The following is a 23,014-nucleotide window of genomic DNA, read 5'->3' on the forward strand; positions in this document are numbered from 1 at the left end:
TTTCTGGACATTTGTAAACAGGCAGCAGATAATTACAACCAGCTGATTCTGTGTCAGATTCTGGGGACATGTGTTCCCTCCCTTTGTGGACCTCTCAGAATCTGCTGGAGGAAACTCAAATGAGAAAATCAGGGAGAGCTTCCTGGAAAAGGTGGTGTCTGACCTAGAGCTGTAGGATAGTAGAAATTAAGAAGGAAGCAGAAGAATACACCAAGCAGGAGAAGGCAATATGGGCCCAGGACCTGAGAGAAACCAGGGTGGCTGGAGCCCTGAGGTGAGGGCCAGAGTGGAGAGACAGTCAGTCTTGGGTTTTATTCAGGGGGAAAGAACTGGTGAGTGTGAGAGGAGTGATGCTCCCTTTTTATATTTTAAAAGCTTCCTCTGGCTGCAGCGGGGGATGGTAGATTGAAGAGGGGGCCCCATGGTGGGGGAGGGAAGTCTAAGTTGAGCTTGAGAGTGGGGGGTGACTGGCAGACTGTCCACACGGATCTATTTAGCATGCTCTTAGGTGGGCTTTCTCTGAGCCAACCCCTTTTTTAAGCCCTCACTGTCAGTGCCCACAACAATGTCTTCCCTTACTCCCATTTTGCAGAAGATACACTCACAGGGGAAGGTGCTTGCGGGTTTTGCCCACCAGGTGGCGCACCGGTGCTTCCGCAGTTCACTGGACCCCGTAAAGATGTGGGGACCCGCCCTCAGCGGGCACGCGCAGCCCCTTCCCGTCCTGTTCGTAGCTGTGTAATATTCCACACCGACCATCATTCGCTCAGCCCGTCCCCAGGAGGGAGTGACCCCTTGGGTGACTTCTCCCCAGTGGCTGCCACCCCCGGAGAATGGGGAGTCGCAGAGGTGCATTGTGTTGGGGTTCTGCATCGCGCGGCTTTTGCCGCCCTAAAGGCTGGAGTTTGCTCCCCTTTTCCAGACGGGGAAGCTGAGGCCTTGGAGGCGGGCGGGCGGAGGGCCGAGCTCTAGCGCTGGCCGGAGCTGGGCGGGGAGGGGGCCGTCGGCGGCCCGCCCGGCGGGGGCGGAGCTGCGGGGGGCGGGGCCCTCAGCCTCCGCGCCGGCGCCGATGGGCGGGCGCCCCCCCTGCGCGTCCCCCCAAGTCCGCGGCGGCGGCGGTGGCGGCGGCGTCCAGAGCTCGGAGCCGCAGCCGAGCCGGAGCCAAGCGGGTGGCGGCACCATGGCGTGCGCGGGGCTGCTCACCGTGTGCCTGATCCGGCCGCCCGCGCCCGAGCCCCCGCGACCCCCCGCGCCCGCGCCAGCCGCCGGGCCCGCCGGACACGCGCTTTTCCAGGACGTGAGTGGGGAGCCGGCCGGGGGTGCCGGCGCTGTGGCCCTGGGGGTGGTCATTCTCCCGCGGGGTCGCTCCCGGTCTCTGTGGACAGCCTCTCACTGTCTCTCCTTGCCCTCGCTCATTCTGATTTTCCCCGTCCCCATGTCCATGTGTCTCCCTCCAGGTTTGTTGGGGTCTCTGCCTCGGCCTCTGGGTCTCTCACGATTTCTCTCTTGCTCTCTGTTTCCGTGTGTCTCCCTTATCTTTATCTCGCTGCCTTTGTGTCCTGTCTTCTGGCTCTCACTCTTTTCTCTGCTTATATCTCCTTGCCTCTGGTTCAGTGCCACTGCCCCCGCGGCCCCCCCGACCCCAAACCACCCCATGTATGTGTCTGGCCGGGTGGGGGCTGTCAACTCTTGGTCACGGGAGTGGCCACGTTGCCCGTCTCTGGCAGCCCCAGGCTGGACTGACCAGGCAAGGGGGCCTGGGAGAGGAAGCAGCCCCCCACCCCTGACTCCTGACCTAGTGCTGACCCGGACCCCCTCAGATCCCACCCAAGGGCTATGGGATCCCAGAGTTGGTTGGCGCTGCCCACACTCACCCTTTGTGGTCTGTACACCCTCCCCTTGCCTGGCAGGTGGCCCTGCAGCCCCTATGAGCACCTACCTGGAGCTCCCTGGCCTGGCCTGGGTCACTCACCTGCACCCCTTCCCCACCTTTCACCCCTGTGCACAGCCTGTCCTGTTCCTCTTGCGTCCCCACTCCCAGAGGTCCCTTTCCGGTGGGAAAGGCTGTTCTCCTGCCCCCTCCCCACTGTCCCTAGTGACTCAGCACCTTGGCCAGAGCCCTCTCAGCTGGAAGGGACCTGACCCTTCCATTTCCCAGATGGAAAAACCAAGGCCTGGAGGGTTAGGGATGTGTTCCAGCTCACACATGGAGGCAGGGGTGCACTAGGGTGTGGCCCTTGATGTCCTCAGTGTTCACTTAGAACCCCTCCCTCTCTCTCAGCCCCCACCCCCACCCCCAGTATGTCTGTCCCGGCCAGTCCACCCTGGGTGGCTCTGTGATCCCGAGTGAGCTGGTGGCAGCCTTCTGTGAGTCAGGCTTCAGGCCAGGGAGTACATTCATCCCCGAGAAAGCAGCCCGAGGGGAGGAGCACTCTGAATCTGGAGCAGACCAGGGCTCTCTGTCCAGGCTTTGGCCTGCCCCTCCTTGCCAGACCTGCTGGTGCCCTTTGCTGGGTTGTGTTGGGTGACCAGGGAGTCTCTGGTCCCTAGGGGAGACGGGGACCATGTCTGGACTCCACTTTGCTACCTCTGTTGTCTTTCCTGTCTGTTTCTCCATAAATACCATCTGTCCGCCCTTGCTTTCTGTGCCTCTTACTCCCCTCGCATGTACAACACACACATGCACGTGGGCCTGCCCAAGACCCTTGTACTGAGTCGGCCTCATAGGAAGACCCAGCCCTGGAAGGGTTAACCCTGGGCTGTTCCCCGATATGTTACTGAGTAAACAGGCACCCACAAAGGAAGGGCTAGCCACCACCAGCCTGGAGTGGGCAGAGTCTGGGACGAACCATGCAGAGTTGGGGTTCAGGTCTGGGATGGGTGCCCGGGATCTTCCGGCCGCATCTTGGCCCGTCTCCCCACCTGCCTCAAGCTGGGACCGTTCCAAGGGCTGATGTATCAGAAAGAACTCAGGATCGACTCGGGGGTGTGGGAGGTGAAGGTGCGGAGAGCCAGCTTGGAGCACCCCCCACAAGGCCAGGCCCGGCGGGAGAAGGGAGCAAGCCGCGGGGCCTGCTGTGTGCTCTTCCCCTTGTTGGAAAAGGCCCTGTAGGGCTGAGCTGGGCAGGGGGCTGGGACCAAGCTGGGCAGGAGGAAGGGAGATGCAGGGGGCAGGCTGGCCAGCTGCGGCTCTGTGGAGCTGGGGGGCGGTTCTGGGCTCCCAGCTCCCAGCTCTGCCCTTTTGTCCTCTAGGTTTTCCGCCGAGCAGACAAGAATGGTGAGTGTGGCTTCCCCTGAGTCCCATGCTGGGGGTTGAGGGGCATCAGAGAGGCTCCGGGGAGGGTTTGGGGCACAGTTGAGAATGGAGAGAAATCTTGAGAGGACCCGAATCAGAAGAATCAACCCAGGTGTCCTTCTCAGAGGAAATTTTTGTTTGAATCCAGTTTGGCAGGAGGGAGAGTGGAGGAAATGTGGTTTAGCCAGAGGCTGGAAGTGGGGGCTGACTTTCACGCAGTGTCCTGGCCTGCGTGACCTCCTGTTTTCCTCACCACTGCCAAAGTCTTCACCCCATTTCACAGACAAAGGAGCCGAGGCCCAGAGAGGTACAGCAGGCTGCTGGAGGTGCTGGGCCTTGAACCCGGGTCTATGCGATGCCTGGTTCCAGGCTTCCTCTGTGAGGGGCTTGGAAGGGTGTGGTCACGGAGCCAGGGCCGTGGGGGATTTTATCGTAGATTCTTAGAGAGCTCAGTAACTTTCCATATTACCAACCACCTGGTTGCAGGGAGGGCGTGGGCGGGACAGAGCTAGGTCCAGGGAGTCAGCTCCCCCGATGCCCTGAGTCCTGGGCAGTCTCAGATGCTGGCCTGGCAAAATCTGGAAAGCTAAAGCATGAGCCATCAGGGGACCTTGCAGACAGGTTGCTGCCCACAGATGACTCAGAGCAGCCCACGGTGCCCTGATGGGCCAGTGGAGGGTCTGAGCTGAGACCACCTGTCAGCTTTGACCTCACCTTCACCTGGCCTCCTTGAGAGAGGACTGGGTCCCCAACTCTTGCTTCTTCTCCATGGATCTCCTCAAATTTGTTTCAGCTGGTTGAGCAGGGCACGTGGTCTCATTTGGCTCACAGCATTCCGTCTGGGGGGGGGAGGCTCAGGCTCCACTTTCCCACTCCATCTGCTTAGAGACCTCACAGGCCAAATCCCCGGTGCCTCTGGCCAGTGCTCTTATGCTCTCAGCCTCGGTGATGGGGAGGCAGCCTCTGTGATGGGGAGGTCTTTCCCTCCCGAGCCAATCTGCTGCTTCTTACTGGGGCTCTGCTCTTAGGAAGATCTCATCTGACTCCCTGCGGCTTCTCTGTGAAGGGCCTGGGTCCAGAGCACGGAGGTCCCCTCCACCCAGGAGCCATGCGGGCAAAGACCCAGTCCTGGTTCCTCCAAGTGACATCTAGGCCCTGCCATGATCTGACTGTGCCCCAGGCTGTTGTTCATTTATTTCTCCATTTGGCAAACATTGAGTCCCTGCCGAGTGCCACATATGCACTGCCTTGTCCCTTGGGTGCCTGCAGAGTGGGCCCTGTTGCTTGAAGTGGGCACCTCTGGGGGCCCCAACCCTTTGGTCCCCAACGGCCAGGCCTTCTTTCCAGCCCAGAATCCCATTTCACTTGGCTGGGTGGTTATGAGATACTGCGAAGCCTTCAGGGGGCCTCCACTGGGTGGCAGGGGTGCAGCCAGGGCACAGAGATACTGACTCTGCTCCCTGTGCCCACCCCCACCCCTCAGATGACGGGAAGCTCTCATTTGAAGAATTCCAGAATTACTTTGCCGATGGGGTTCTCAGTCCCGGGGAGCTGCGAGAGCTGTTCAGTGGTGTTGATGGGCATCCTGCTGAGTGAGTATGGGGGTTGGGGTGCACATGCCGCGTGTAGATGTGAGCCCAGGCTGTCCCTGCCCCACTGTGTCCCCTTCTTGCTTGGGTTCCTTATGGAGGATTGGGGGAGCACGGGGAAAGGAGTGCCAGGGCTAAGTGCCAGCTTTACCCGCCTACCTACCCCTTCCTTGGCTCCAGTCCTGCCCATCACACTGCTTCCAGCTGGGACCCCAAAATAGCCAGGCCTGAATCACCACCTATGGTTCAGCCCACAGGCACCCCCCCCAATACTCCCGCTTCCTGCTGAGCGACCAGCGGATGCCTGGGGACAGCTGGGCCCTGCCTGCTCCCACCCATGGATGCAGGTGCTCCCACATGTCCAGGCCTTCGTGCAAATTTGCTTGCCTTCTCCTGCTTCCTCACGTGGGTGCACACGTGTGTGCAGCTATCCCTCCCTCTCCCTTCCCCCTACTCCCCTCTCCTTAAAAGAAATTCTAGGCTCCCATGCACTCCCATTTTCTGAGGCTTGGGCCAGACCTTTGTCTGCACTGCTGCTACCTTACCACCACCAGATACGCCAGTCAAATTCCTTGTCCTTCAAAGCCTAGCTCAGGGAGCCTCTCTTCCAGGAAGCCCTCCCTGACCTACAGATGCTCCATGCCTTTTCTGTGCTTCCACAGACCTGACTTCTCCTTCCCAGATCTAACCACTCCTCTTTGGCCTGTGTCTACATCTGTCTCCCCCAGCCTGAAATCCGCTTGGAGGTTGAGAGTGGGACTGAATTTTCCTCCTTAGACACTGTTTGATAGGCTGGTAGTACCCTGTCTCTGTCCACTGAGCAGCATAACGTGGGGTGGAGTCAGAAGTCGCCTCCGTGTCAGGCTGAGCTGGGGAGGGAGAGGAAAGGACCGCTGGCTTCAAAGTCAGTCCTAGTTTACCAGCAGGGTCTGAAGGACGCCTTTTCTTTTCCCTGCAGCAATTTGGAGACGGAGAAACTGTGCGGTGAGTAGGCCCATGGGGGTGTTTGTCTCCTGGGCAGGTGGGTGTTGCTGGTGTTCTGATGGAGCAGACTGGGCTGGGCTCAGAGCATAAGGCCTGGTTGGCTGCTGGGGAATTCTAGGTTGTAAATGGGGGGATGTACCCCAGGAAGCTTTGAGTATCTCCTCTGCCCTCAGACTACTTCTCTGAACACCTGGGCGTCTACCGGCCTGTGCTGGCGGCGCTGGAGTCGCTCAACTGTGCTGTGCTCACTGCCATGGACACCACCAAGCTGGTGAGTGGAGGGGCTGATGATTGCGGGGGGGCGGCAGGATGAGGGCTGGGGGTGTCTGCTGTGCTGTGGGAGCCTCCATCATTGGACTCAGGGCTGTGGGGCTGGAGGCCTGGCTTCCACTTTCTGGCTGTGCATCTTTACCTCTCTGGGTCTCAGTTTCCTCATCTGTAAACTGGGCATATTAATAGAACCCACGTCCAGACATTCGTTGTGACAATTAAAGTAGAATGAAGGCAGAGAGTTGTGTCTGTCTTGCTCTCTCTCTGTCTGGCTCACAATAGTCACTTCATATGTGGAGCTGCTGCTGCTTTTATTACTGACCAGACCTGATTGTTGTGGGGTGTCAAGCCCAGCTCCCAACAGGGATGGGCTGGGGGTAGGGCATGCTCACACACATCCCCAGGCCCATGCCGGTGTGTAGAGCTTGGTGGCAGGGGGTGGGGGACAGCCTGAGGGCATGCGTGAGCAGACGGGCATGTGTGCACCATGTTTGTGTACAGTATGGACACGTGCACAGAATAAACAGTGCTCACAGCCAGGGCTCCAGGCCCTTGGATGGTATTTTTAAAAACACCGAAAGCTACCCTTCCCTTTCTGTGTTCCTTGTAAGAGGTGTCTCCACCTCTCTTTGTCCCGTAGCTCTGAGTGAGGGGGTGAGGAGGGAGCCGTGAGCAGGCTTGGGATTGTGTCTGACCTCATTTCTACAGAAGGAGAAACTGAGGCTCTTTGTGAGTTAATGATCAGCTGAGGACAGGGCTTCCCCTTCTGGTTGCTTTCACATAGGGTCGAGTAGGTTTTCTAAGGGTCACCTTTGGGGCCTGGCACAGGATAGGGATCCGAATGCTACATGATGGGGGGTTGGTATGCTATGATGACTTCCATATCTGTGGCCTGGACACCAGTAGGGGCAGCACCTTCCTTGTTGCCATGGAAACAGGGCCTGGGGGTGGGCAGCTCTACTGGCATTCTCTGAACTGGCAGTGGTTAGTGGGAATTCACACTGCAGCTCAAAGTAAGAGCCCCAGGGTTCCTGACCACCCCTTCCTGGCACAGAAAGGGGTAGAAGGTGACCCATCACCACACGACTCTGCCAGCTGTAATCACTGAGGTTTTTATCTGCCACTCGATGCCTCGGACAGCTGTGCTCAGCCTGCCCAGCGTCTGCCTCTGCAACGCCCCCTTTTATGGCACCACCCCTTCCAGTCCAGCAGGACTCAGTGGAACACTTCGTGCACCAGCCTGGATCCACATTCCTGGTACATGGCCCGGGTCATCCAGCGGCACTGGAAGGTGCGCAGTGAGGCTACCATGGAGCCGCCCGTCCATACCGCTGTCCCGCGCCCAGGCTTGGCCACCAGGTGCGGCTGCAGTGTCCCACAGCCGTGCCGCTGGCATTGGGCCTCCAGCTCCAGCTCCAGGCGCTCAGGGAAGCCAGGGAAAAGCGTGGAGCCACCGGCCAGCACCATGGTGTTGGCCAGCCGTGTCTGTAGTGTCGCGGGCACCCTCTGCAGTGCTCGGAAGGCCAGGATGGGCAGTCCCGGCTCAGCCTGGCCTAGCAGACCCGGCTGGAAGAGGGGTTCTGGGCAGCAGAAGCGCTCGCGGCCAAGGCAGACAGAGCACCCACTGCCTAAGGAGAAACTGACTGGGTGGTGGCGGGCAGGATTACAGAGGTCACCCTCAAAGTCTAGCGACACGTAGCAGCAGCGCTTCTTGAGCTGTGTGATGATCTTGTGGGGCAGGGCCTGCAGTCGGTGATCAGGCCCTGCTGCCACCAGCAGGTCCCGCAGGTAGCGCGACAGGGTGCTGCCAGCCACATCCAGCCGGAAGGTGGCCTTGTGCCACGAGTGGCCTGCATAGACGGGCGTGGCATGGCACACGCCCGCGCCCGCCTCCAAGGCCAGCCCGCTGAACGCGCCGACGGAGCAGAGCGCCAACAAGGCGGTGCTGGCCAGGTGGCACGCGGGCACTGCCAGGGCCTCGAACAGCAGCTCGGCCACCCTCTCGCGGCCCACGGGCGGCGCCGATGGGGAGTCGCTCACGAGCACCGGCCACTCCTCCGGGCACACCCGCAGGCCGCCCACCAGCAGGCGCTCCCACAACCCCTCCAACGCCTCCCAGTCCACCACCACGCCGTGCTTGATGGGGTGTGCCCGCGCCACGCCGCCCGCCAGCTCGCAGCCCGGCGCCCCGGGCAGCACGGGCCGGTCCCAGCTGGGCACCAGGCTGGAGCTCTTGAGTACCAGGCGTGGCTGCTCCTCTCCCGCGAAACCCGCCTTGGTGAAGCCGGAACCCTGGTCCACGACCACCGCGACGTGGCCCAGCGAGGACAGCCGGCGGACTCGGCGACTATTGGACAGCGAAGCCATCTTCCGGCCGGCAAGCCGTGAAGTCAAAACTTCGGCCCCGAAGGCTCGGACCCGCCCTCGGCCTGAGAACCGAGTCTCAGCTGGCCTCGATGGAGGCCCGCCTTTCAGCTCGCAGCTCTACCTCCTGGGCCCACGTCCCCCGCCTTTCTGGGCTCAGTTCCTCTGGTCCCGAGGTCCCACTCTTCTGGCCTGAGGTCTCTTCAGCCCTTGACTTGGCTCCGCCCCTGGGCCTGAGGGCCGGCCTCTGGTTCAAGAGTCAGATTCCGCCCTCGCTGGGCCCTAGCGGCCTCAGGCCGTCTTCCCCCTCTTCCGGCTCAAGGCCCCACCCTTTCTCTGAGGACCCGCCTCAGGGTGCGGCTCCGCCCCCTAAGCCCTTGCTTAGACGGATGATGAGAGGGGTGGGCCAAATCCTTGAAGAGATTTGAGAAGCCTCCAGGAGCAGCTCTGGGAATAAAAGGCCTTTGTGGCAATATTATCCAGACATCTTTTCCCCTTGGGAACCCAGGAGTCCAGCCCGACCCTTGCGCCTCCAGCAGTCTCCTGGCACTTCTCAACTGGGCATGACTGAAGTACTGTGGTTCCTAGTGGAGGTGGGAGGGGGTGGTCAAAGAAGCAAGGAAAAGAACTTGGATTGGATTCATTGTGACCTCAGTTCTCAGCATCTGCTGTGCTTCCATACCCTCTACCCAGATGAAAACGCCCAGACCCAGCCTGTCTCCTGGGACAGGGCCAATGGTAATGATTTTGACATTAAGGGATATGGCCTCAGCCACCCAGCTGTGCTCAGTGTTTATGCTCAGTCGTGTCCGGCTCTTTGCGACCTCATGGATTGTAGCCTGCCAAGCCCTTGTGTCCGTGGAATTTTCCATGGAAGAATACTGGAGTGGGTTGCCATTTCCTACTCCAGGGGATCTTCCCAACCCAGGGATTGAACCTGCATCTCTTGAGTTTCCAGCGTTCTCAGGTGGATACTTTACCACTGAGCCACCTGGGGCCAGCACAACCAATTTAATTGCTTCCCCAAACCACTTTGATGACCTCTGGACAAACGTGCAGCCTCTCTCCAAGAGCAAGCTCTTAATCATGGATCTCCAGCCACTCTGAAGATCTCTGTGAGCTTAGCTTTCAAGGGCCCAGGTAGCCCACAAAGGGATCCTACCTTCGGGGCTTACAAACATGGGTCTGAGTTTGTGACTCAATTCTGAGGCTGCCTTCACTGTGTACTGAGTCCGAATCTCACCCTGGGCTCAGTTACTTCCTCTAAAAGGCGGTCATCCCCCAACACAGGAAACAGGCCATGTCATGTCTCTGCAGAGTCTCTTTTTTCTCTTTAGGACCATTATGGTTGCAAGTTGAAGACCTATTCAGGTGAGCTTAAGTTAAAATACGGATTTTATCACAAGAGCCTTGTATGTTTTATATCTACTAAGGGCAAGACTGAAAGCAGGTTTTAGGGAAAGACTGGAAGCAGGGTCTGGCTGCCAGGCTGTGGGGGACTCAGAGGTGCATTGGGCTCTGCATTGTGTTTATATTCTTCTCAAGACTGGCTTCAGCCTGTGCATGTTCCTGTAGAAAAAATTGTCTCCTACATTTCCTGAGGAGGAGAAGGGGACAACAGAGGGTGAGAGATGGTTGGATGGCATCCTTGGCTTAATGGACATGAGTTTGAGCAAACTCCAGGAGACAGTGAAGGACAGGTAAACCTGGCATGCTGCAGCCCATGGGGTTGCAAAGAGTTGGACATGACTGAGCGACTGAACAACAGTTCCTGAATTACAGACCCAGGGAAGGAACTGATAGGACTGGGCTTGGGCCTGTTGCTTATGCCAGGAGATGTGGCCACATTGAAGAAGGTGGTTACCTTGATTGCAACCATGTGGATGGTAGGAAAGGGTCAGTTCTCACAGAGCAGCGGGGGAGATGTGATGGGTAGTGCGACCTCCAGCCTGATGCAGGCGATGTGGTGTTGACACTGACAAAAGTGTACCTTCAGGAGAAGTTGTACCTGTGGTTTTAGTGAGCTGGGACCTTCACCCCTCTGCATCGCGCCCCCCTCCCCAAAGGGGCATTTTGAGATTGATCGCCAGCGGAAAGCAGGCTGCAGGTTTGGCATGGCTGGACGGGACAAGGATGACTAGGGTCTGGTGCTGGGTTTGGGACCCAGGAGTGTGAGAAGCAGCTGGGTCCTGCCCACAGAAAGCGTGCCGGGCCTCTTGTGGATGAACTAGGGAGGTGAACCTTGAATCAAAGACCACAAGTGGCAGTATGGCCAGAGCAGGAGTGAGAGTGGAAGTCATTAAGAAGCCCCAGAGGGGAAGACTGGGGATGGGGATCTGGGCCTGTACATTCTAATAATAAGTTTGGGTGTTTCTCTGTGGGCAGTGGAGAGCCAGTGTGAGCTTATGAGCAGAAGTGTGAATTGCCCTATAGATAAGTGGTTTGGAAGAAGCCTCTTTGGCTGCAGTGTGGGGAAGAGGATGGGGTGGGGTAGGTGGGGAGATTGGTGATTGAGGTGCCTTGGGGTTCATCAAGCACAGTGGGGTAGGATTGAGGGGTCAGAGGACCAGGGACCCGTCTCTCCTCCTGGGTGCTCACACAGGCAGGATGTGAGTCTAAGGCTCAAACTGTGCTGACTCTGGACCTTCTCAGTTCTTCCCCACGGTGGTGGCTTTTTGCCTGGGACTTTCCCTCAGTTAGGAAAGATTTGAGTGCTGGAGACTCTTGGACTTGCCTGGCCTCTGCTGGAAGCAGGCCCCTCCTCCTCCTAGCGTGGCCAGGCCTAACTTTGCCCAAGCTCTCTTCCGTCGGATCTGCAGGCCTGGTGGCGGGATCTGACCCCGGCCAGGAGTCGCAGGGAGAGGGGAACCCTCGCTCCACTGTGGTAGGGTGCTCCCTCTCCAGGGCGGCACAGGGGCTCTGACACTTGGGTCAGAAGAAAGAAGAAAGCAAAACCAGCCTTGGCCCCAGGCCACGGCCATGGCTCTGCGCCCCGCCCCACCCCCCCAACGCCCCCCATTCGCCTTTCTTCCCTGTCTTGCTCTGGGCCTCAGTTTCCCCGACCCTGTCTCGACGCCCCGACGCCTCAGACTGGGTTACAGACGCCAGCGTTGCTATGCGCTCTTTATTGGGCCGGACCAGGGTACGGGGGTCCGGGCCAGGCACTCAGGGCCGCGGGCGGGGACAGCGGCGCCGCTTGCGCGGCTGCTCCTCGGCGGCCTCGGCCTCGCAGTCGGTCTCGCTCTCGGTCAGCAGGCGCGTGTAGAGCCGCTGCCAGCCCTGCGCCGCCTTGGCCCCGCCCCCGGGGCCGCCCGCCGCGCGGCGTCCCTCCTCCTGCAGCCGCGCGTCCAGCAGCAGCAGCAGGACGAGGATCTTCTTCATCTCGCGCGCGCGCGCGCTCTCGCGCCGCTCAGCGCCGTCGCCAGCTCCTCGCAACATGGGTGCCGTCGCCGGGGGCCCCGTGGGGGTGTCCGCTGCAGCCTCGCTCGCCCGCTCGGGCCGCGCTCCGGGCCCCGCCGTCGCCTCGGCTAGTTGCTGCCGCTTGTCCAGGGGGAAGAGCAGCACGATCTTGGTCTGGGGGTAGGGCAGGGGCGTGAGGGGAACGAGCTCCGCCCGCCTGTCTCCCGAGGACCCTCACCCACCCGGGTCCTGTCTCCCAGAAGCCCGCCTTCTCTCGTTTCCTGGGTACCCGCTGTCCTCCCAGCCTGGGTAGGGGGAGGTGGGGGAGGCAGGCACCCTTCTCCATCTCCCAAGACCCCTGCCTCCCGCCCTGGAAACCCTCACCCACCCCCAGGCTGGCTTCCTGAGATCTGACTCCGATCAAGTTTATGAGATTCCCTTGTCTGCCCTTCCAGCCTTGATGCTGGGACCCTTCACCCACCCCAGGGCCTCATGCCTAGTTGAAGAGAGGGGAAAGTAACACGTTTTGAAGCTGGGGAATGGAAAGCGGGGGATAAGGGAACTCCCTGTGCCCATAGCCCCAGTGGCAGCCGCTAGGGCTGATTCACCATGCTGGGACTTCCCCCCATCTGTCCCGGGTTGGGAGAACCGTCTCCTGCACACCCTCCTAGGCTCCCAAGTCTCATCCACTTCCTGGTTTCTGGGATACCTGTTCTCCCTTCTGGGTTATTAGGACCCCATCCACACCCACGTGGGTTCCTGAGACCTCGGCCTCAACAGGGGTTCTCTAATGCCTTCCATAGGGGCCTCCCAGGTGGCGCTAGTGGTAAATAACCCGCCTGCCAACGCAGGAGACAGAAGAGATGTGGGTTCCATTCCTGGGTTGGGAAGAAATCCCATGGTCAGAAGAGCCTAGTGGGCTACAGTCCGTGGGGTTGCAACCAGTCAGACAACTGAAGCCACTTAGCACACACATGCAACCCCTTCAATTCCCTACGTGGCTAGACCCCCAGCATCTGCTCCTGCCCACCTACCTGTCCAGGTCCGCCAAACCCCCCTGCCCCTTGTTCCCTGGACTCACACTGGGCTTCTTCCACTTGAGGTGGTTGAAGAACTGCCGTTTGCGCCGGGCCTTGTCCATGTCAGGTGGCTTCTCCTTGCGGGCCTGCTTGGGCACTTTGGTTCTCTTGTGGGAACTGTTGTTTCCCATGGCAGGGCTGGTCACCACTGGGGACCCCAGCACGTGCTGCCTCTGCCCTGCCCTCTGGCTGGGGGCCCCCTGCCCTGGCTCTGTCCCAGGGACCACATTGTGACCTCATGGGTTGACCTCATCAGCTCCAGGCTCCGAGCTGCTCCTGCCAGAACCCACAGATGAATCTTGACTCCATTTACTCTGTCTGTGACTTCCGGCCTTGGTTTCTCAGTGTAAAACTGGGCTAAAGATTAGTGAGGTGATGGCTGGTAAGGTGCTTAGTGATGGTGGTGTTCAGTCACTAGTCATGTCCGACTCTTTGCAACCCCATGGACTGCAGCATGCCAGGCTTCCTTGTCCATCACTATCTCCCAGAGCTTGCTCAAACTCATGTCCATCGAGTCAGTGATGCCATCCAACCATCTCATCCTCTGTCTCCCCCTTCTCCTCCTGCCTTCAATCTTTCCCAGCATCAGGGTCTTTTCCAATGAGTAAGTTCTTCCCATCAGGTGACCAAAGTATCGGAGCTTCAGCATCTGTTGTTCCAATGAATATTAAGGGTTGATTTCCTTTAGGATGGACTGGTTTGATCTTGTTGTCCAAGGGACTCTCAAGAGTCTTCTCCAGCACCACAATTCTAAGCATCAGTTCTTTGGTGCTTAGCCTTCTTTATGGTCCAACTCTTATATATCTATACATGACTATTGGAAAAAAAACATAGCTTTGACATACAGACCTTTGTCAGTAAAGTGAAGTCTCTCATTTTTAATGTGCTCTCTATGTTGGTCATAGCTTTTCTTCCAAGGGGCAAGCATCTTTTAATTTCATGGCTGCAGTCACTGTCCACAGTGATTTTGGAACCCAAGAAAATAAAATGTCACTGTTTCCCCATCTGTGCCACAAAGTGATGGGATTGGATGCCACGATCTTAGTTTTTTGAATGTTTTAAGCCAGCTTTTTCAGACTCCTCTTTCACCCTCATCAAGAGGCTCTTTAGTTCTTCTTCACTTTCTGCCATTAGATTGGTATAATCTGAGGTTATTGATATTTCTCCCGGCAATCTTGGTTCCAGCTTGTGAGTCATCCAGTCCAGCATTTCACGTGATGTATTCTGTGTATAAGTTAAATAACCAGGATGATAATATACAGCCTTGTCATTCTCCTTTTCCAGTTTTGAACCAGTCTGTTGTTCCATGTCTGGTTCTAACTGTTGCTTCTTGACCTTCATACAGGTTTCTCAAGAGACAGGTCAGGTGGTCTGGATTCCCATCTCTTTAAGAATTTTCCAGTTTGTTGTGACCCATACAGTCAAAGGCTTCAGTGTAGTCAATGAGGCAGAAAATTTTCTGGAATTCTCTTGGTTTTTCTATGACCCAATGGATGTTGGCAATTAGATCTCTTATTCCTCTGCCTTTTCTAAATTCAGCATCTGGAAGTTCTTGACTCATCTACTGTTGAAGCCTAGCTTGAAGGATTTTGAGCATTACCTTGCTAGCATGTGAAATGAGTGCGATTGTATGGTAGTTTTAACATTCTTTGGCATTGCTTTTCTTTGGGATTGGAATGAAAACTGGACTTTTTCTAGTCCTGTGGCCACTGCCGAGTTTTACAAATTTGCTGGCATGTTGAGTGCAGCAGCTCTTTAACAGTATCATCTTTTAGGATTTGAAATAGCTCAGCTGGAATTCCATCACCTCCACAAGCTTTGTTTGTACTAATGCTTCCTAAGGCCCACTTGACTTCACACTCCAGGATGTCTGGCAGACAGAATAAGCAAGAGCTACAGTCCCACATCCTCCAGGACGAAAACCACAATCACAGAAAGCTAACTAAAATGATCACATGGATCACAGCCTTGCCGTGGCAAAGGGACTTGCGTAACTCAATAACACTGTGACAAAACATGGTCCACTGGAGAAGAGAAGGCCAACCTGCTCTTGTATTCTCCCTTTGAGAACCCTGTGAACAGTATGAAAAGGCTTCGTGGTGAGGAGAGAGGAATTTCTGTGACCTGAGTTGTACTCTGACACTCGTGTGACCGTGGCCAAGGTAATCGACTTCTGTAGGCCTCAGTCTTCTCATCTGCAAAATGGGGTCAGTGATGGTTCCTGTAAATTACTATGAGGATTAAATGAAGCTGCTTGGAAACAGGGCCTGGCACGCAATGGTGCTAGTGTCAGCCAGGGTCTTTGTAAGCAACAGAGACTGATCAGTCACCGTAAGCACTAGAAAGGGAATTTATCGGACGGATTTCAGGAAGCTCAAAAAATGGCCAGGAAGTCCAGTCGCTCGGAGAAACCACTGACCCGTGTGAGAATGAGAGGTCCCTGCCGCCACTCTGTCTGCCCGTCTGACGGCTGAACTGAGGCAGGTCACAGGCGGGAGACAAAGCTGCCTCTGAGGCCCCTTGGGGAGGGGTCACCTCAGCTCCCTGGGACTCCCACCCTGGACCGAGTGTGTATATGGGGCTGAGGGAGGTGTTGGTGAGGAGACCCTCAGGAAATCTATGACTGTTAGATGTACAAGTGGGCAGGTTTCTTGTTAGTATTACGTTTGACTAAAAACAATGGCAGTGTGGCATGTGGGGTCTTAGTTCCCCGACTGACCAGGGCTTCTTAATCACTGGACCACCAGGAAGTCCCGTGACAGCAGTTCTTTATTAAGAACTTATGTACCAGATAGCAGGCTGAGCCCTATGTAGGAAATAACTCATTGGAGCCTCTCAGCAGCTCAGTGAGACGGCTGTTACCACCCCTGTTTTATAGGCGAGGAAGGCACGAGGAGATGAAGGTAGCTGGGGAGTCTGGGCATTCCGAGTGGGCAGCACAGGGCCTGGCAATGCTCGGCCTCCTTGTCTCTGCCTGCCTGGGCAAAGGCTAGGGGAAATGGCAGTGTAGACAGGGATCAGCGCTGGGGTATGTGACCCGCTGTCTTGTATCTACAGCTTCTTGTAAGAAGTGCTCAGTAAATGTGGGGTGCGTGGGTGAGTGATTGAATGAATGGATGAATGCCAAGGTTGTGAGCTTGGGGCCAGCTGGTGAGTCTGGGGCCATATCACACCGTTTTGCCTCATGTGTCAAAATTGCCTTGGCCCAGCCCCTACCCACACCCCGTCTAGCTATGCCTGGGGCCTTACTGGCTGAAAGTGGTGGCCCCAACAGGGATGGGGCCTTGAGGCCCAGAGAATGGGACACGCTTCTCTGGGCATTGGCCTCATCCCTCCTAGTGAGAGGCCGGGCCCAGACAAGGACGGGGTCTGGGGTTTGCTTGCCCCCCGGAGTCTCCGGGCCCTGTTAATGCCAAGTCTGCAGGCCTCTGCTCTTTACGTTGCTACTGGTGCTCTGATGGGTAGGGGGTGGGGCGCAGAGGTCAGCTCCCCATTCAGAAATACATGCTTGGAGCCAGGAAATGCCAACTATGCCGCCCTCTTCCCCAGGAGTATGAGCGGGCCTCCAAGGTAGACCAGTTTGTGACACGCTTCCTACTGCGGGAGACGGTGAGCCAGCTCCAGGCCCTGCAGAGCTCGCTGGAGGGGGCGTCAGACACTTTGGAGGCCCAGGCCCAGGGCCCGCGGTACGTGAGGCGCTCGGCCGCCTGCACCTGGACCTGCGGGTCCAGTTCATGAATGTCCGTTATCTCCATGTATCGGGTCCCTCAGCTCCCATCACATTCCACAGTTCTGGCATCCCGGAGCCCAAGTTCTTGTTCTTAGGGAAGGAGGTCAGGAGAGGGCGAGAAGGCGTGGCTGGCTTTGCAGCTGGACCTCAGTGTCCTGAAGCTTGGGGCCAGGCCTGTTCTGGGGCCCCAGTGCTTGGTCCCATGGGTCTGGGAGCAGTGGATTGACCCTCCACTCCCCTCAGATCAGATGAAGAGAGAGTGGAGGTGCCAAGCCGGCCCCGAGGCAGCCGGCGGGCAGGGCGCAGGGCCCTGCGGAGTGTCAGTCGGTCGTCCACCTGGTCTCCTGGCTCCTCCAACACAGGTGTGTCTGCGGCGGGGTGGGAGGGCACGGTATCCCCCGGGGCCCCAGCGTTTGCTCCTCCACTCGCCCTCAATCCATCCCGAGAAGCCCCCAGCCTGAGGGGCTCGTGCCCGACCCCCAGGGCAGAGCTCCGAGGCTGAGATGCAATGGCGGCTCCAGATCAACCGCCTCCAGGAGCTCATCGACCAGCTGGAGTGCAAGGTGAGCGCTGTGCGGCTACCACCCTGTGGTGGGGGAACTGTCTGGAACCCACACAAGGCAGGCTCACACAGGGGACCCGGCCCACGCTCTGCATCCCTCACAGGCCCCCCGGCTGGAACCCCTGCATGAAGAGGAGCTGACCAAGGGGCCCAGCTCGGTGAGTCTGGGAGGGGCAGGCAGCTGGTGTGGGGCTGGGAGGAGGCCGTGAAGCAAGGAGGTTCATGGGGCTACCCACCCCTGGCCTCTGTCTTGTACATACAGCCCCTTCTCCAGGCTTGGCCCAGCCTTTGTTCCCCAGGCCTGGCGGGCAGGTGTGGGGTTCTGGTTGTTGCTTCGTGACTCTGCAGCACTCTGTCCCTCCATGGGCATCAGCATCCCTTGCCTACAGTTCTGAAAGCTGGGTGTGTGGAGCAGTGTGGACAGAAACTGAAGGGGGCAGTTGGAAGCGGTGCGGTGCTGCAGGAGAGCCGGCCAGTGGCTGGAGCGAGGCAGTAACCTTGGCAACAGGAGGAGGATGGAGCCAGGAATGCTGGGGGTTGCGTGGGGGCAGGAGCCCGACCTCAGGGCTGGCTGGGTCTGGTGCAAGCCAAGAAGGGCAGGGCCCTCCTGAAGGCCACAGCAGGCCCTCACCCACTGCCCTGCCCCACCCCAGCTGACCAGGCTGCTTTTCTTGCCAGCACATCCTCGTGGCCCAGAGGCAGGTGCAGGTGGCAGAGGAAGCCCTGCAGGACTTCCACCATGCCCTGTGCTGCTACGTGGACTTCACGGGGTCCCAGAGCCACTGCCTGCAGTGAGTCCTCAGCTGGGTGGTGGCCAGCCAAGGTGGGGGGTGGACGGGCAGGGAGGAATGCTGGGCTGGGTGTCCTGGGCCAGGGCTCTCATTAGACACCCCTGGTGAGGCGGGTAGGGGTGGTGGCAGCCCAGGCCTGGCCTGGCCTGGCCGTCTCTTTGGCCCTGCAGTGTGTCTGCCCAGAAGATGCTGGACAAGGCTTCCTTCACCCTGTACGAGTTCTGGCAGGACGAGGCTTCCTGGAGAAGGTAGGAGCGGTGGTCTGACGTTTATTGTGGGACCTCGAGTGAACCACGCCTGGGTTCAAGTCCTCTCCTAGTCACTGGCTCTGTGACGTCAGGAGAGCTACCTAAGCCCTCTGAGCCCCAGTGGCCTCCTTTTGAAAATGGGAGCGATGCTAAGTCCATCCTCTTGTCACCCTTACGAGCTGGCATGTAAAGAACTGAACACAGTACCCGGTGCCAGGTAGGTGCTCGGTGCATACACACAGCTCCCACCACGCCACACCCCACGCCACGTGCCTTGTGTGTGACTGCATGTAATCCTCATGGTATGAGTGGACACTGCACCCCATTTCACGGAGGAGAAAACTGAGGCTCAGAGCCACTACGAGGATGGACCGAGATCTGAAACCAGGCAGCAGGGCCGGGCGGGAGTGGGGCGCTTCTAACCACGTGGTCCCGGTCACTGGGACCAGCTCCGGCCTTGGTCCCCTCTGCGGCCCTCCCCAGGCACCAGCAGTCCGCTTGCAGTAAGGCCTTCCAGCGCATCCTCATTGACCATCTGCGGGCTCCAGACACCCTCACCACTGTGTTCTTCCCAGGTGGGCAGTGGCCACCAACCCTCTGAGGAAGGGCAGTGGGCACCTGATGGCCTCTGACTCCCAACCTCTGACCCGCAGCCTCCTGGTGGATTATGAATAACAACTGAGCCTGATCTGCACAAGCCAAGGACCCCAGAGCCCTGCCTGCCTCCTCCTGGAGCTTCTGGACTGGTCAGCTCCACTCAGCTCAAGACCAGGATGCTGCCACCTCCATAATTGGGGCCTGGCTCTCAGAGCCTCCCAGAGCCAGCTGGTGGAGAGTCTCACAGCCCAGGGATCAGAGACTGGGCTGCTTGCTTCCTCTTTCTTTAACAGTGTGTTTTATTGCTTATAGCTTCGGCCTCTGAGATACTCTGGCCTCAGGAGGCCTGGATTCTGGTCCCCTATGCCCCTGCCTTGCTGTGTGACCAGGGCAGGTCCCTTCCCTCTCTGAGCTGGCCTGGGGCTGTCTGGCTACCTAGTGGGTGCCTGCTTTCTTCTTGCTGTTTTGGGACTAGGCTTCTGCTCTTCCCCAGCCAGCAGCAGAGCCAGGGCTGATGCTCAGGAACTGTCCTCCACCCCGCCCCCGACCTCGATCCCCAAGACTGGGCTGTGGATCAGTCTGCTGTGTGGGCAAAGGACCTGGGGGTCCCCACCCCCTTCCCGGGCCGGCAAGCTCCTGACGCTTTCAGCACCCGTGGCTGCACCAGAGCCCTCCAGAGGATCCTGGATTGGTTTGCATGTTATTTGCATATTATTTGCATGCTTATTCCCACCCTTACTCAGGGCACTATGGGAAGCCCCAGGGTGACCTTGCTAGGTAGCAATAATTTGGGCCCAGAGTCACCTGCTGCCCCCAGATACCTCTGAACCCCAGCCCAGAGGCAATAAAGGCAGTGGTCACCTCTGGCATTGCTTCCATTCTCTCTCTCTCAGCAAGGCGGCCTGGTCCCCGTGCCCGTGGATAGTGGGAGCTTAATCATGGCCAGTCCGGGTTCCCTCAATTCAGGACCTTCTCACTCCACAAAGCCTAGCTCTGAAATCTTTCCTGGGAAAGGAGAGTGGACATGGGCTCTGCCATAACCCCCCTAAAATCCTGGGGGTTCTAGCTTCACCCCCTTCCTTTACCAGCAAGGTGTGGTATGAAGGTGGGGACAGACCACAGAGCCCTCTCAAGGCCCAAAGAGCACGGCTGGTCCCTGTGAGAAGGCCTGTCCCCAGACAGAACCCCCCCCACCCCCACCCTTCCCGGCTGGACTTGTCACCAGCCCTGCTGCCTGACAGCGCCAGAGGGCAGTTCCGGGAGAATACTGGATGAGTCAGTCCTCCAGCGACGTGGACCTCCTTCCAGCCGTCCTGAGGGAAGGGACTTGGGGCATGGAGGGAGGTGACTGACATGAAGAGGGGTGGGAGAGGGCTATCCAGGTCGTGGGCTCTAGCGGGGAGGCACATGGCCGCACAAGAGCACAGGTTGGCCTCTTGACCTGGTCTGGAGGGTGTGGGGTCAGGAGCATTTAGGCAGAAGAAATGTACAAGTTGAGGTTCAGAGACTGGGGAGAGCTTGCCTCATTGAACGGAAGGGAACCCAGAGGTGGGCTGAGGTCAAGGCCAAGGCAGGGAGGCAGCCGGGCCTCAAAAGCACTGCATCTTGCGGAAGCTGTGGTAGGCTTTAAGGGGTGGCTGGCCAGTGGGCTGAGTGCCATTTCACCAAGGCACCTAGCTGCCCTGCTGGTGCCAGTCGTGGCTGGGCACTGAGGCACGGCCAGGAAGGCGGTTTGGACGGTGCCAGCTCAGGATAGATGCCCTAGGGTGGGAGGTTTCTCTCCAGGGATCCCTGTAGGAGTTCAGACTTGCAGGGACAGACAGCTGCTCCCACTGGCCTAGCTGCCCAGGCCAGGAACCAGCACAGGGGTCTCTGGGGGCCCCTGGCCAGCAGGCTCCCACACTTCCTGGACTCCTGGCAGTTCCTAGAAAGTGCTGCCAGCACCTGAGTCACTCAGGTCTGGGTGGCTGGAGGAGAGTCAGGGTCTATCTTGTTAGAGAAGCCCATCTAGGAGGAAGTAATCTGGCTGTCTGCCCAGTTCTGATTCCTTCTGTTTCCTCCACGAAAATGGCACCAACAGCAAACCCTCAACACTAAAAAACTTCCCATTGCCTTTGAACCAGAATGCTGAAATTCTTCAGCTCAGGCTGACATCTCAAGCGGGTGCCTGTTTCACCCTGTGATGGAGTTCGGAAGTTAACACCTTTTTTATTTAAAAACAAGAAAAAGATGGGTTGCATCCTTCCTCCCTGGCTGAACGTTTGGAGCGGGGAGGGTCCTGGCGGGGGAGGGGAGGGTCAGTCCTGCAGGGTCTAAGGCCACTTGGAAATGGTGATGTTGGGTTAGAGCGGTGAAAGATGAGTATGGGTCTCCAGACAGAGGTGAGGGGTAGACAGGCAGGGAGAATGTTCCAGACAAAGGGAGCAGGAGGAGGAACAGTGGAGTGCAAGGGATAGGAGGGGGGCAGGGAGACCAGGTTAGCAGGGATGGGGGGCAGGCAGGGAGACCAGGTTAGCAGGGATGGGGGGGGCAGGGAGAACAGGTTAGCAGGGATGGAGGGGGGCAGGGAGACCAGGTTAGCAGGGATGGAGGGGGGCAGGGAGACCAGGTTAGCAGGGATGGAGGGGGTCAGGGAGACCAGGTTAGCAGGAATGGAGGGGGGCAGGGAGACCAGGTTAGCAGGGATGGGAGGGGGGCAGGGAGACCAGGTTAGCAGGGATGGGAGGGGGGCAGGGAGACCAGGTTAGCAGGGATGGGAGGGGGGCAGGGAGACCAGGTTAGCAGGGATGGGAGGGGGGCAGGGAGACCAGGTTAGCAGAGATGGGAGGGGGCAGGGAGACAAGGTTAGGAGGGATGGTGGGGGGGGCAGGGAGACCAGGTTAGCAGGGATGGGGGGCAGGCAGGGAGACCAGGTTAGCAGGGATGGGAGGTGGGCAGGGAGACCAGGCTGGGGGGACTCCGAATGATCAGTCTCAGGGAATGGGGAGCTGGGCGTCACCAGACAGGGGAGTGCTGTGGGCAGGGTGGAGCTGGACAGGAGGAGTTGGGAATTCCAGCTACAGGGAGAATGAAGTTCTGAGCGGGGGCTGTGGGGGCACGGAGGGCCCCAGGCCTTCTCGTGTGTCTACTGAACTCTCAAAAGGCCACATTCATTTCCATCCTGCCCTCCCTCTAGGCCCCCAGGTCTTGACCACCTTCATCTCTGGTTGGGATGACTGTGGCAGGTTTTTCTCCGGGTTTCCCTTCTGCAGTTCCTTCCCCAGAAAGGAACAGACGGGTGGGGGGAAGTGTTTTCAGACATTGCCGTGGTGACCACACCCTTCTGGCTAAGACCTTTCAGTGCTTTTAGCATCAGATCAAGTCTGATGTCTCGACTTGGCATTCAAGGCTCTTAGCAATCAACACCCACTCCCGTTACGTGCAGCCTCCTCTCCCTAAAACACTCCAGCTGAGCTGGGCTGTCTGCAACCTCGGCCACTCCCCTCAAGGCCTTTGCTCCCTCCCACTCCCCTACCCGTCCACTGCCTCCTTAGCCTTGGAGCAGCAGGTCAAAGCCATCAGGTCTGACCTGCTTTCCCACTCCTGGCCCTCAGTGCCCCACTCTCGTTGGCTCTTCAGCTCATTTCAACAACCACTCGGCCCCTGCTTTGGGGATGGTGAAATGTCCGAGGCTGGTGACAGCACCCGGGGCAAGAGCGGGCAGAGCAGTGAAGCTGGGAGATCCCAGCTCCTCCTGCCAGCTGCCACACCCACCCTTTCACCCACTCCCTGCACCTGCCTCCTCACCTTCCTCCCACCTGTGGTGACTCACCTTCACACACCAAAACCTGGGGCCTGGCTCGGGGCCAGGCCAGGTGCTGGCGAGACAGCAGCAGTCTGGGTGGCTTCCAATCCCCTCCAGCTTTCAGAGAGAAACATGCACACCAAGTCCCCTTAACAAAGACTCGGATGGCTCACAACAAAAGGCCTTCAAGAAGGAATTCCCTGGCTGCCCAGTGGTTAGGACCCTGTACTTCCACTGCAGGGGGCATGGGTTCCATCCCTGGTCGAGGAACTAAGATTTCTTTGCATGCCTCGAGGCGTGGCCAAAAAATGCTATCACTGAA

General features: G+C 58.3%; 2 protein-coding genes across 2 annotated transcripts; one reads left to right on the forward strand and one right to left on the reverse strand.

Moving 5' to 3' along the window:
- Window positions 1–1,095: 1,095 nt before the first annotated feature.
- On the forward strand, window positions 1,096–19,775 carry NECAB3 (N-terminal EF-hand calcium binding protein 3). The gene is made up of 13 exons (XM_027558785.1): window positions 1,096–1,297; window positions 3,253–3,277; window positions 4,779–4,887; window positions 5,843–5,868; window positions 6,042–6,139; window positions 16,530–16,666; window positions 16,954–17,072; window positions 17,194–17,273; window positions 17,377–17,430; window positions 17,951–18,063; window positions 18,234–18,311; window positions 18,795–18,886; window positions 18,965–19,775. The coding sequence occupies exons 1-13, from the start codon at window positions 1,181–1,183 to the stop codon at window positions 18,991–18,993; spliced, it is 1,077 nt and encodes a 358-aa protein (XP_027414586.1). The 5' UTR covers window positions 1,096–1,180; the 3' UTR covers window positions 18,994–19,775.
- On the reverse strand, window positions 6,174–9,361 carry ACTL10 (actin like 10). Its single transcript, XM_027558784.1, has one exon. It carries the CDS (start codon window positions 8,503–8,505, stop codon window positions 7,354–7,356), a length of 1,152 nt encoding a protein of 383 aa, XP_027414585.1. The 5' UTR covers window positions 8,506–9,361; the 3' UTR covers window positions 6,174–7,353.
- Window positions 19,776–23,014: the final 3,239 nt, after the last annotated feature.

This window comes from Bos indicus x Bos taurus, chromosome 13 (genome assembly GCF_003369695.1).
Source record: "Bos indicus x Bos taurus breed Angus x Brahman F1 hybrid chromosome 13, Bos_hybrid_MaternalHap_v2.0, whole genome shotgun sequence".
In the NCBI taxonomy this organism is placed as follows: domain Eukaryota; kingdom Metazoa; phylum Chordata; class Mammalia; order Artiodactyla; family Bovidae; genus Bos; species Bos indicus x Bos taurus.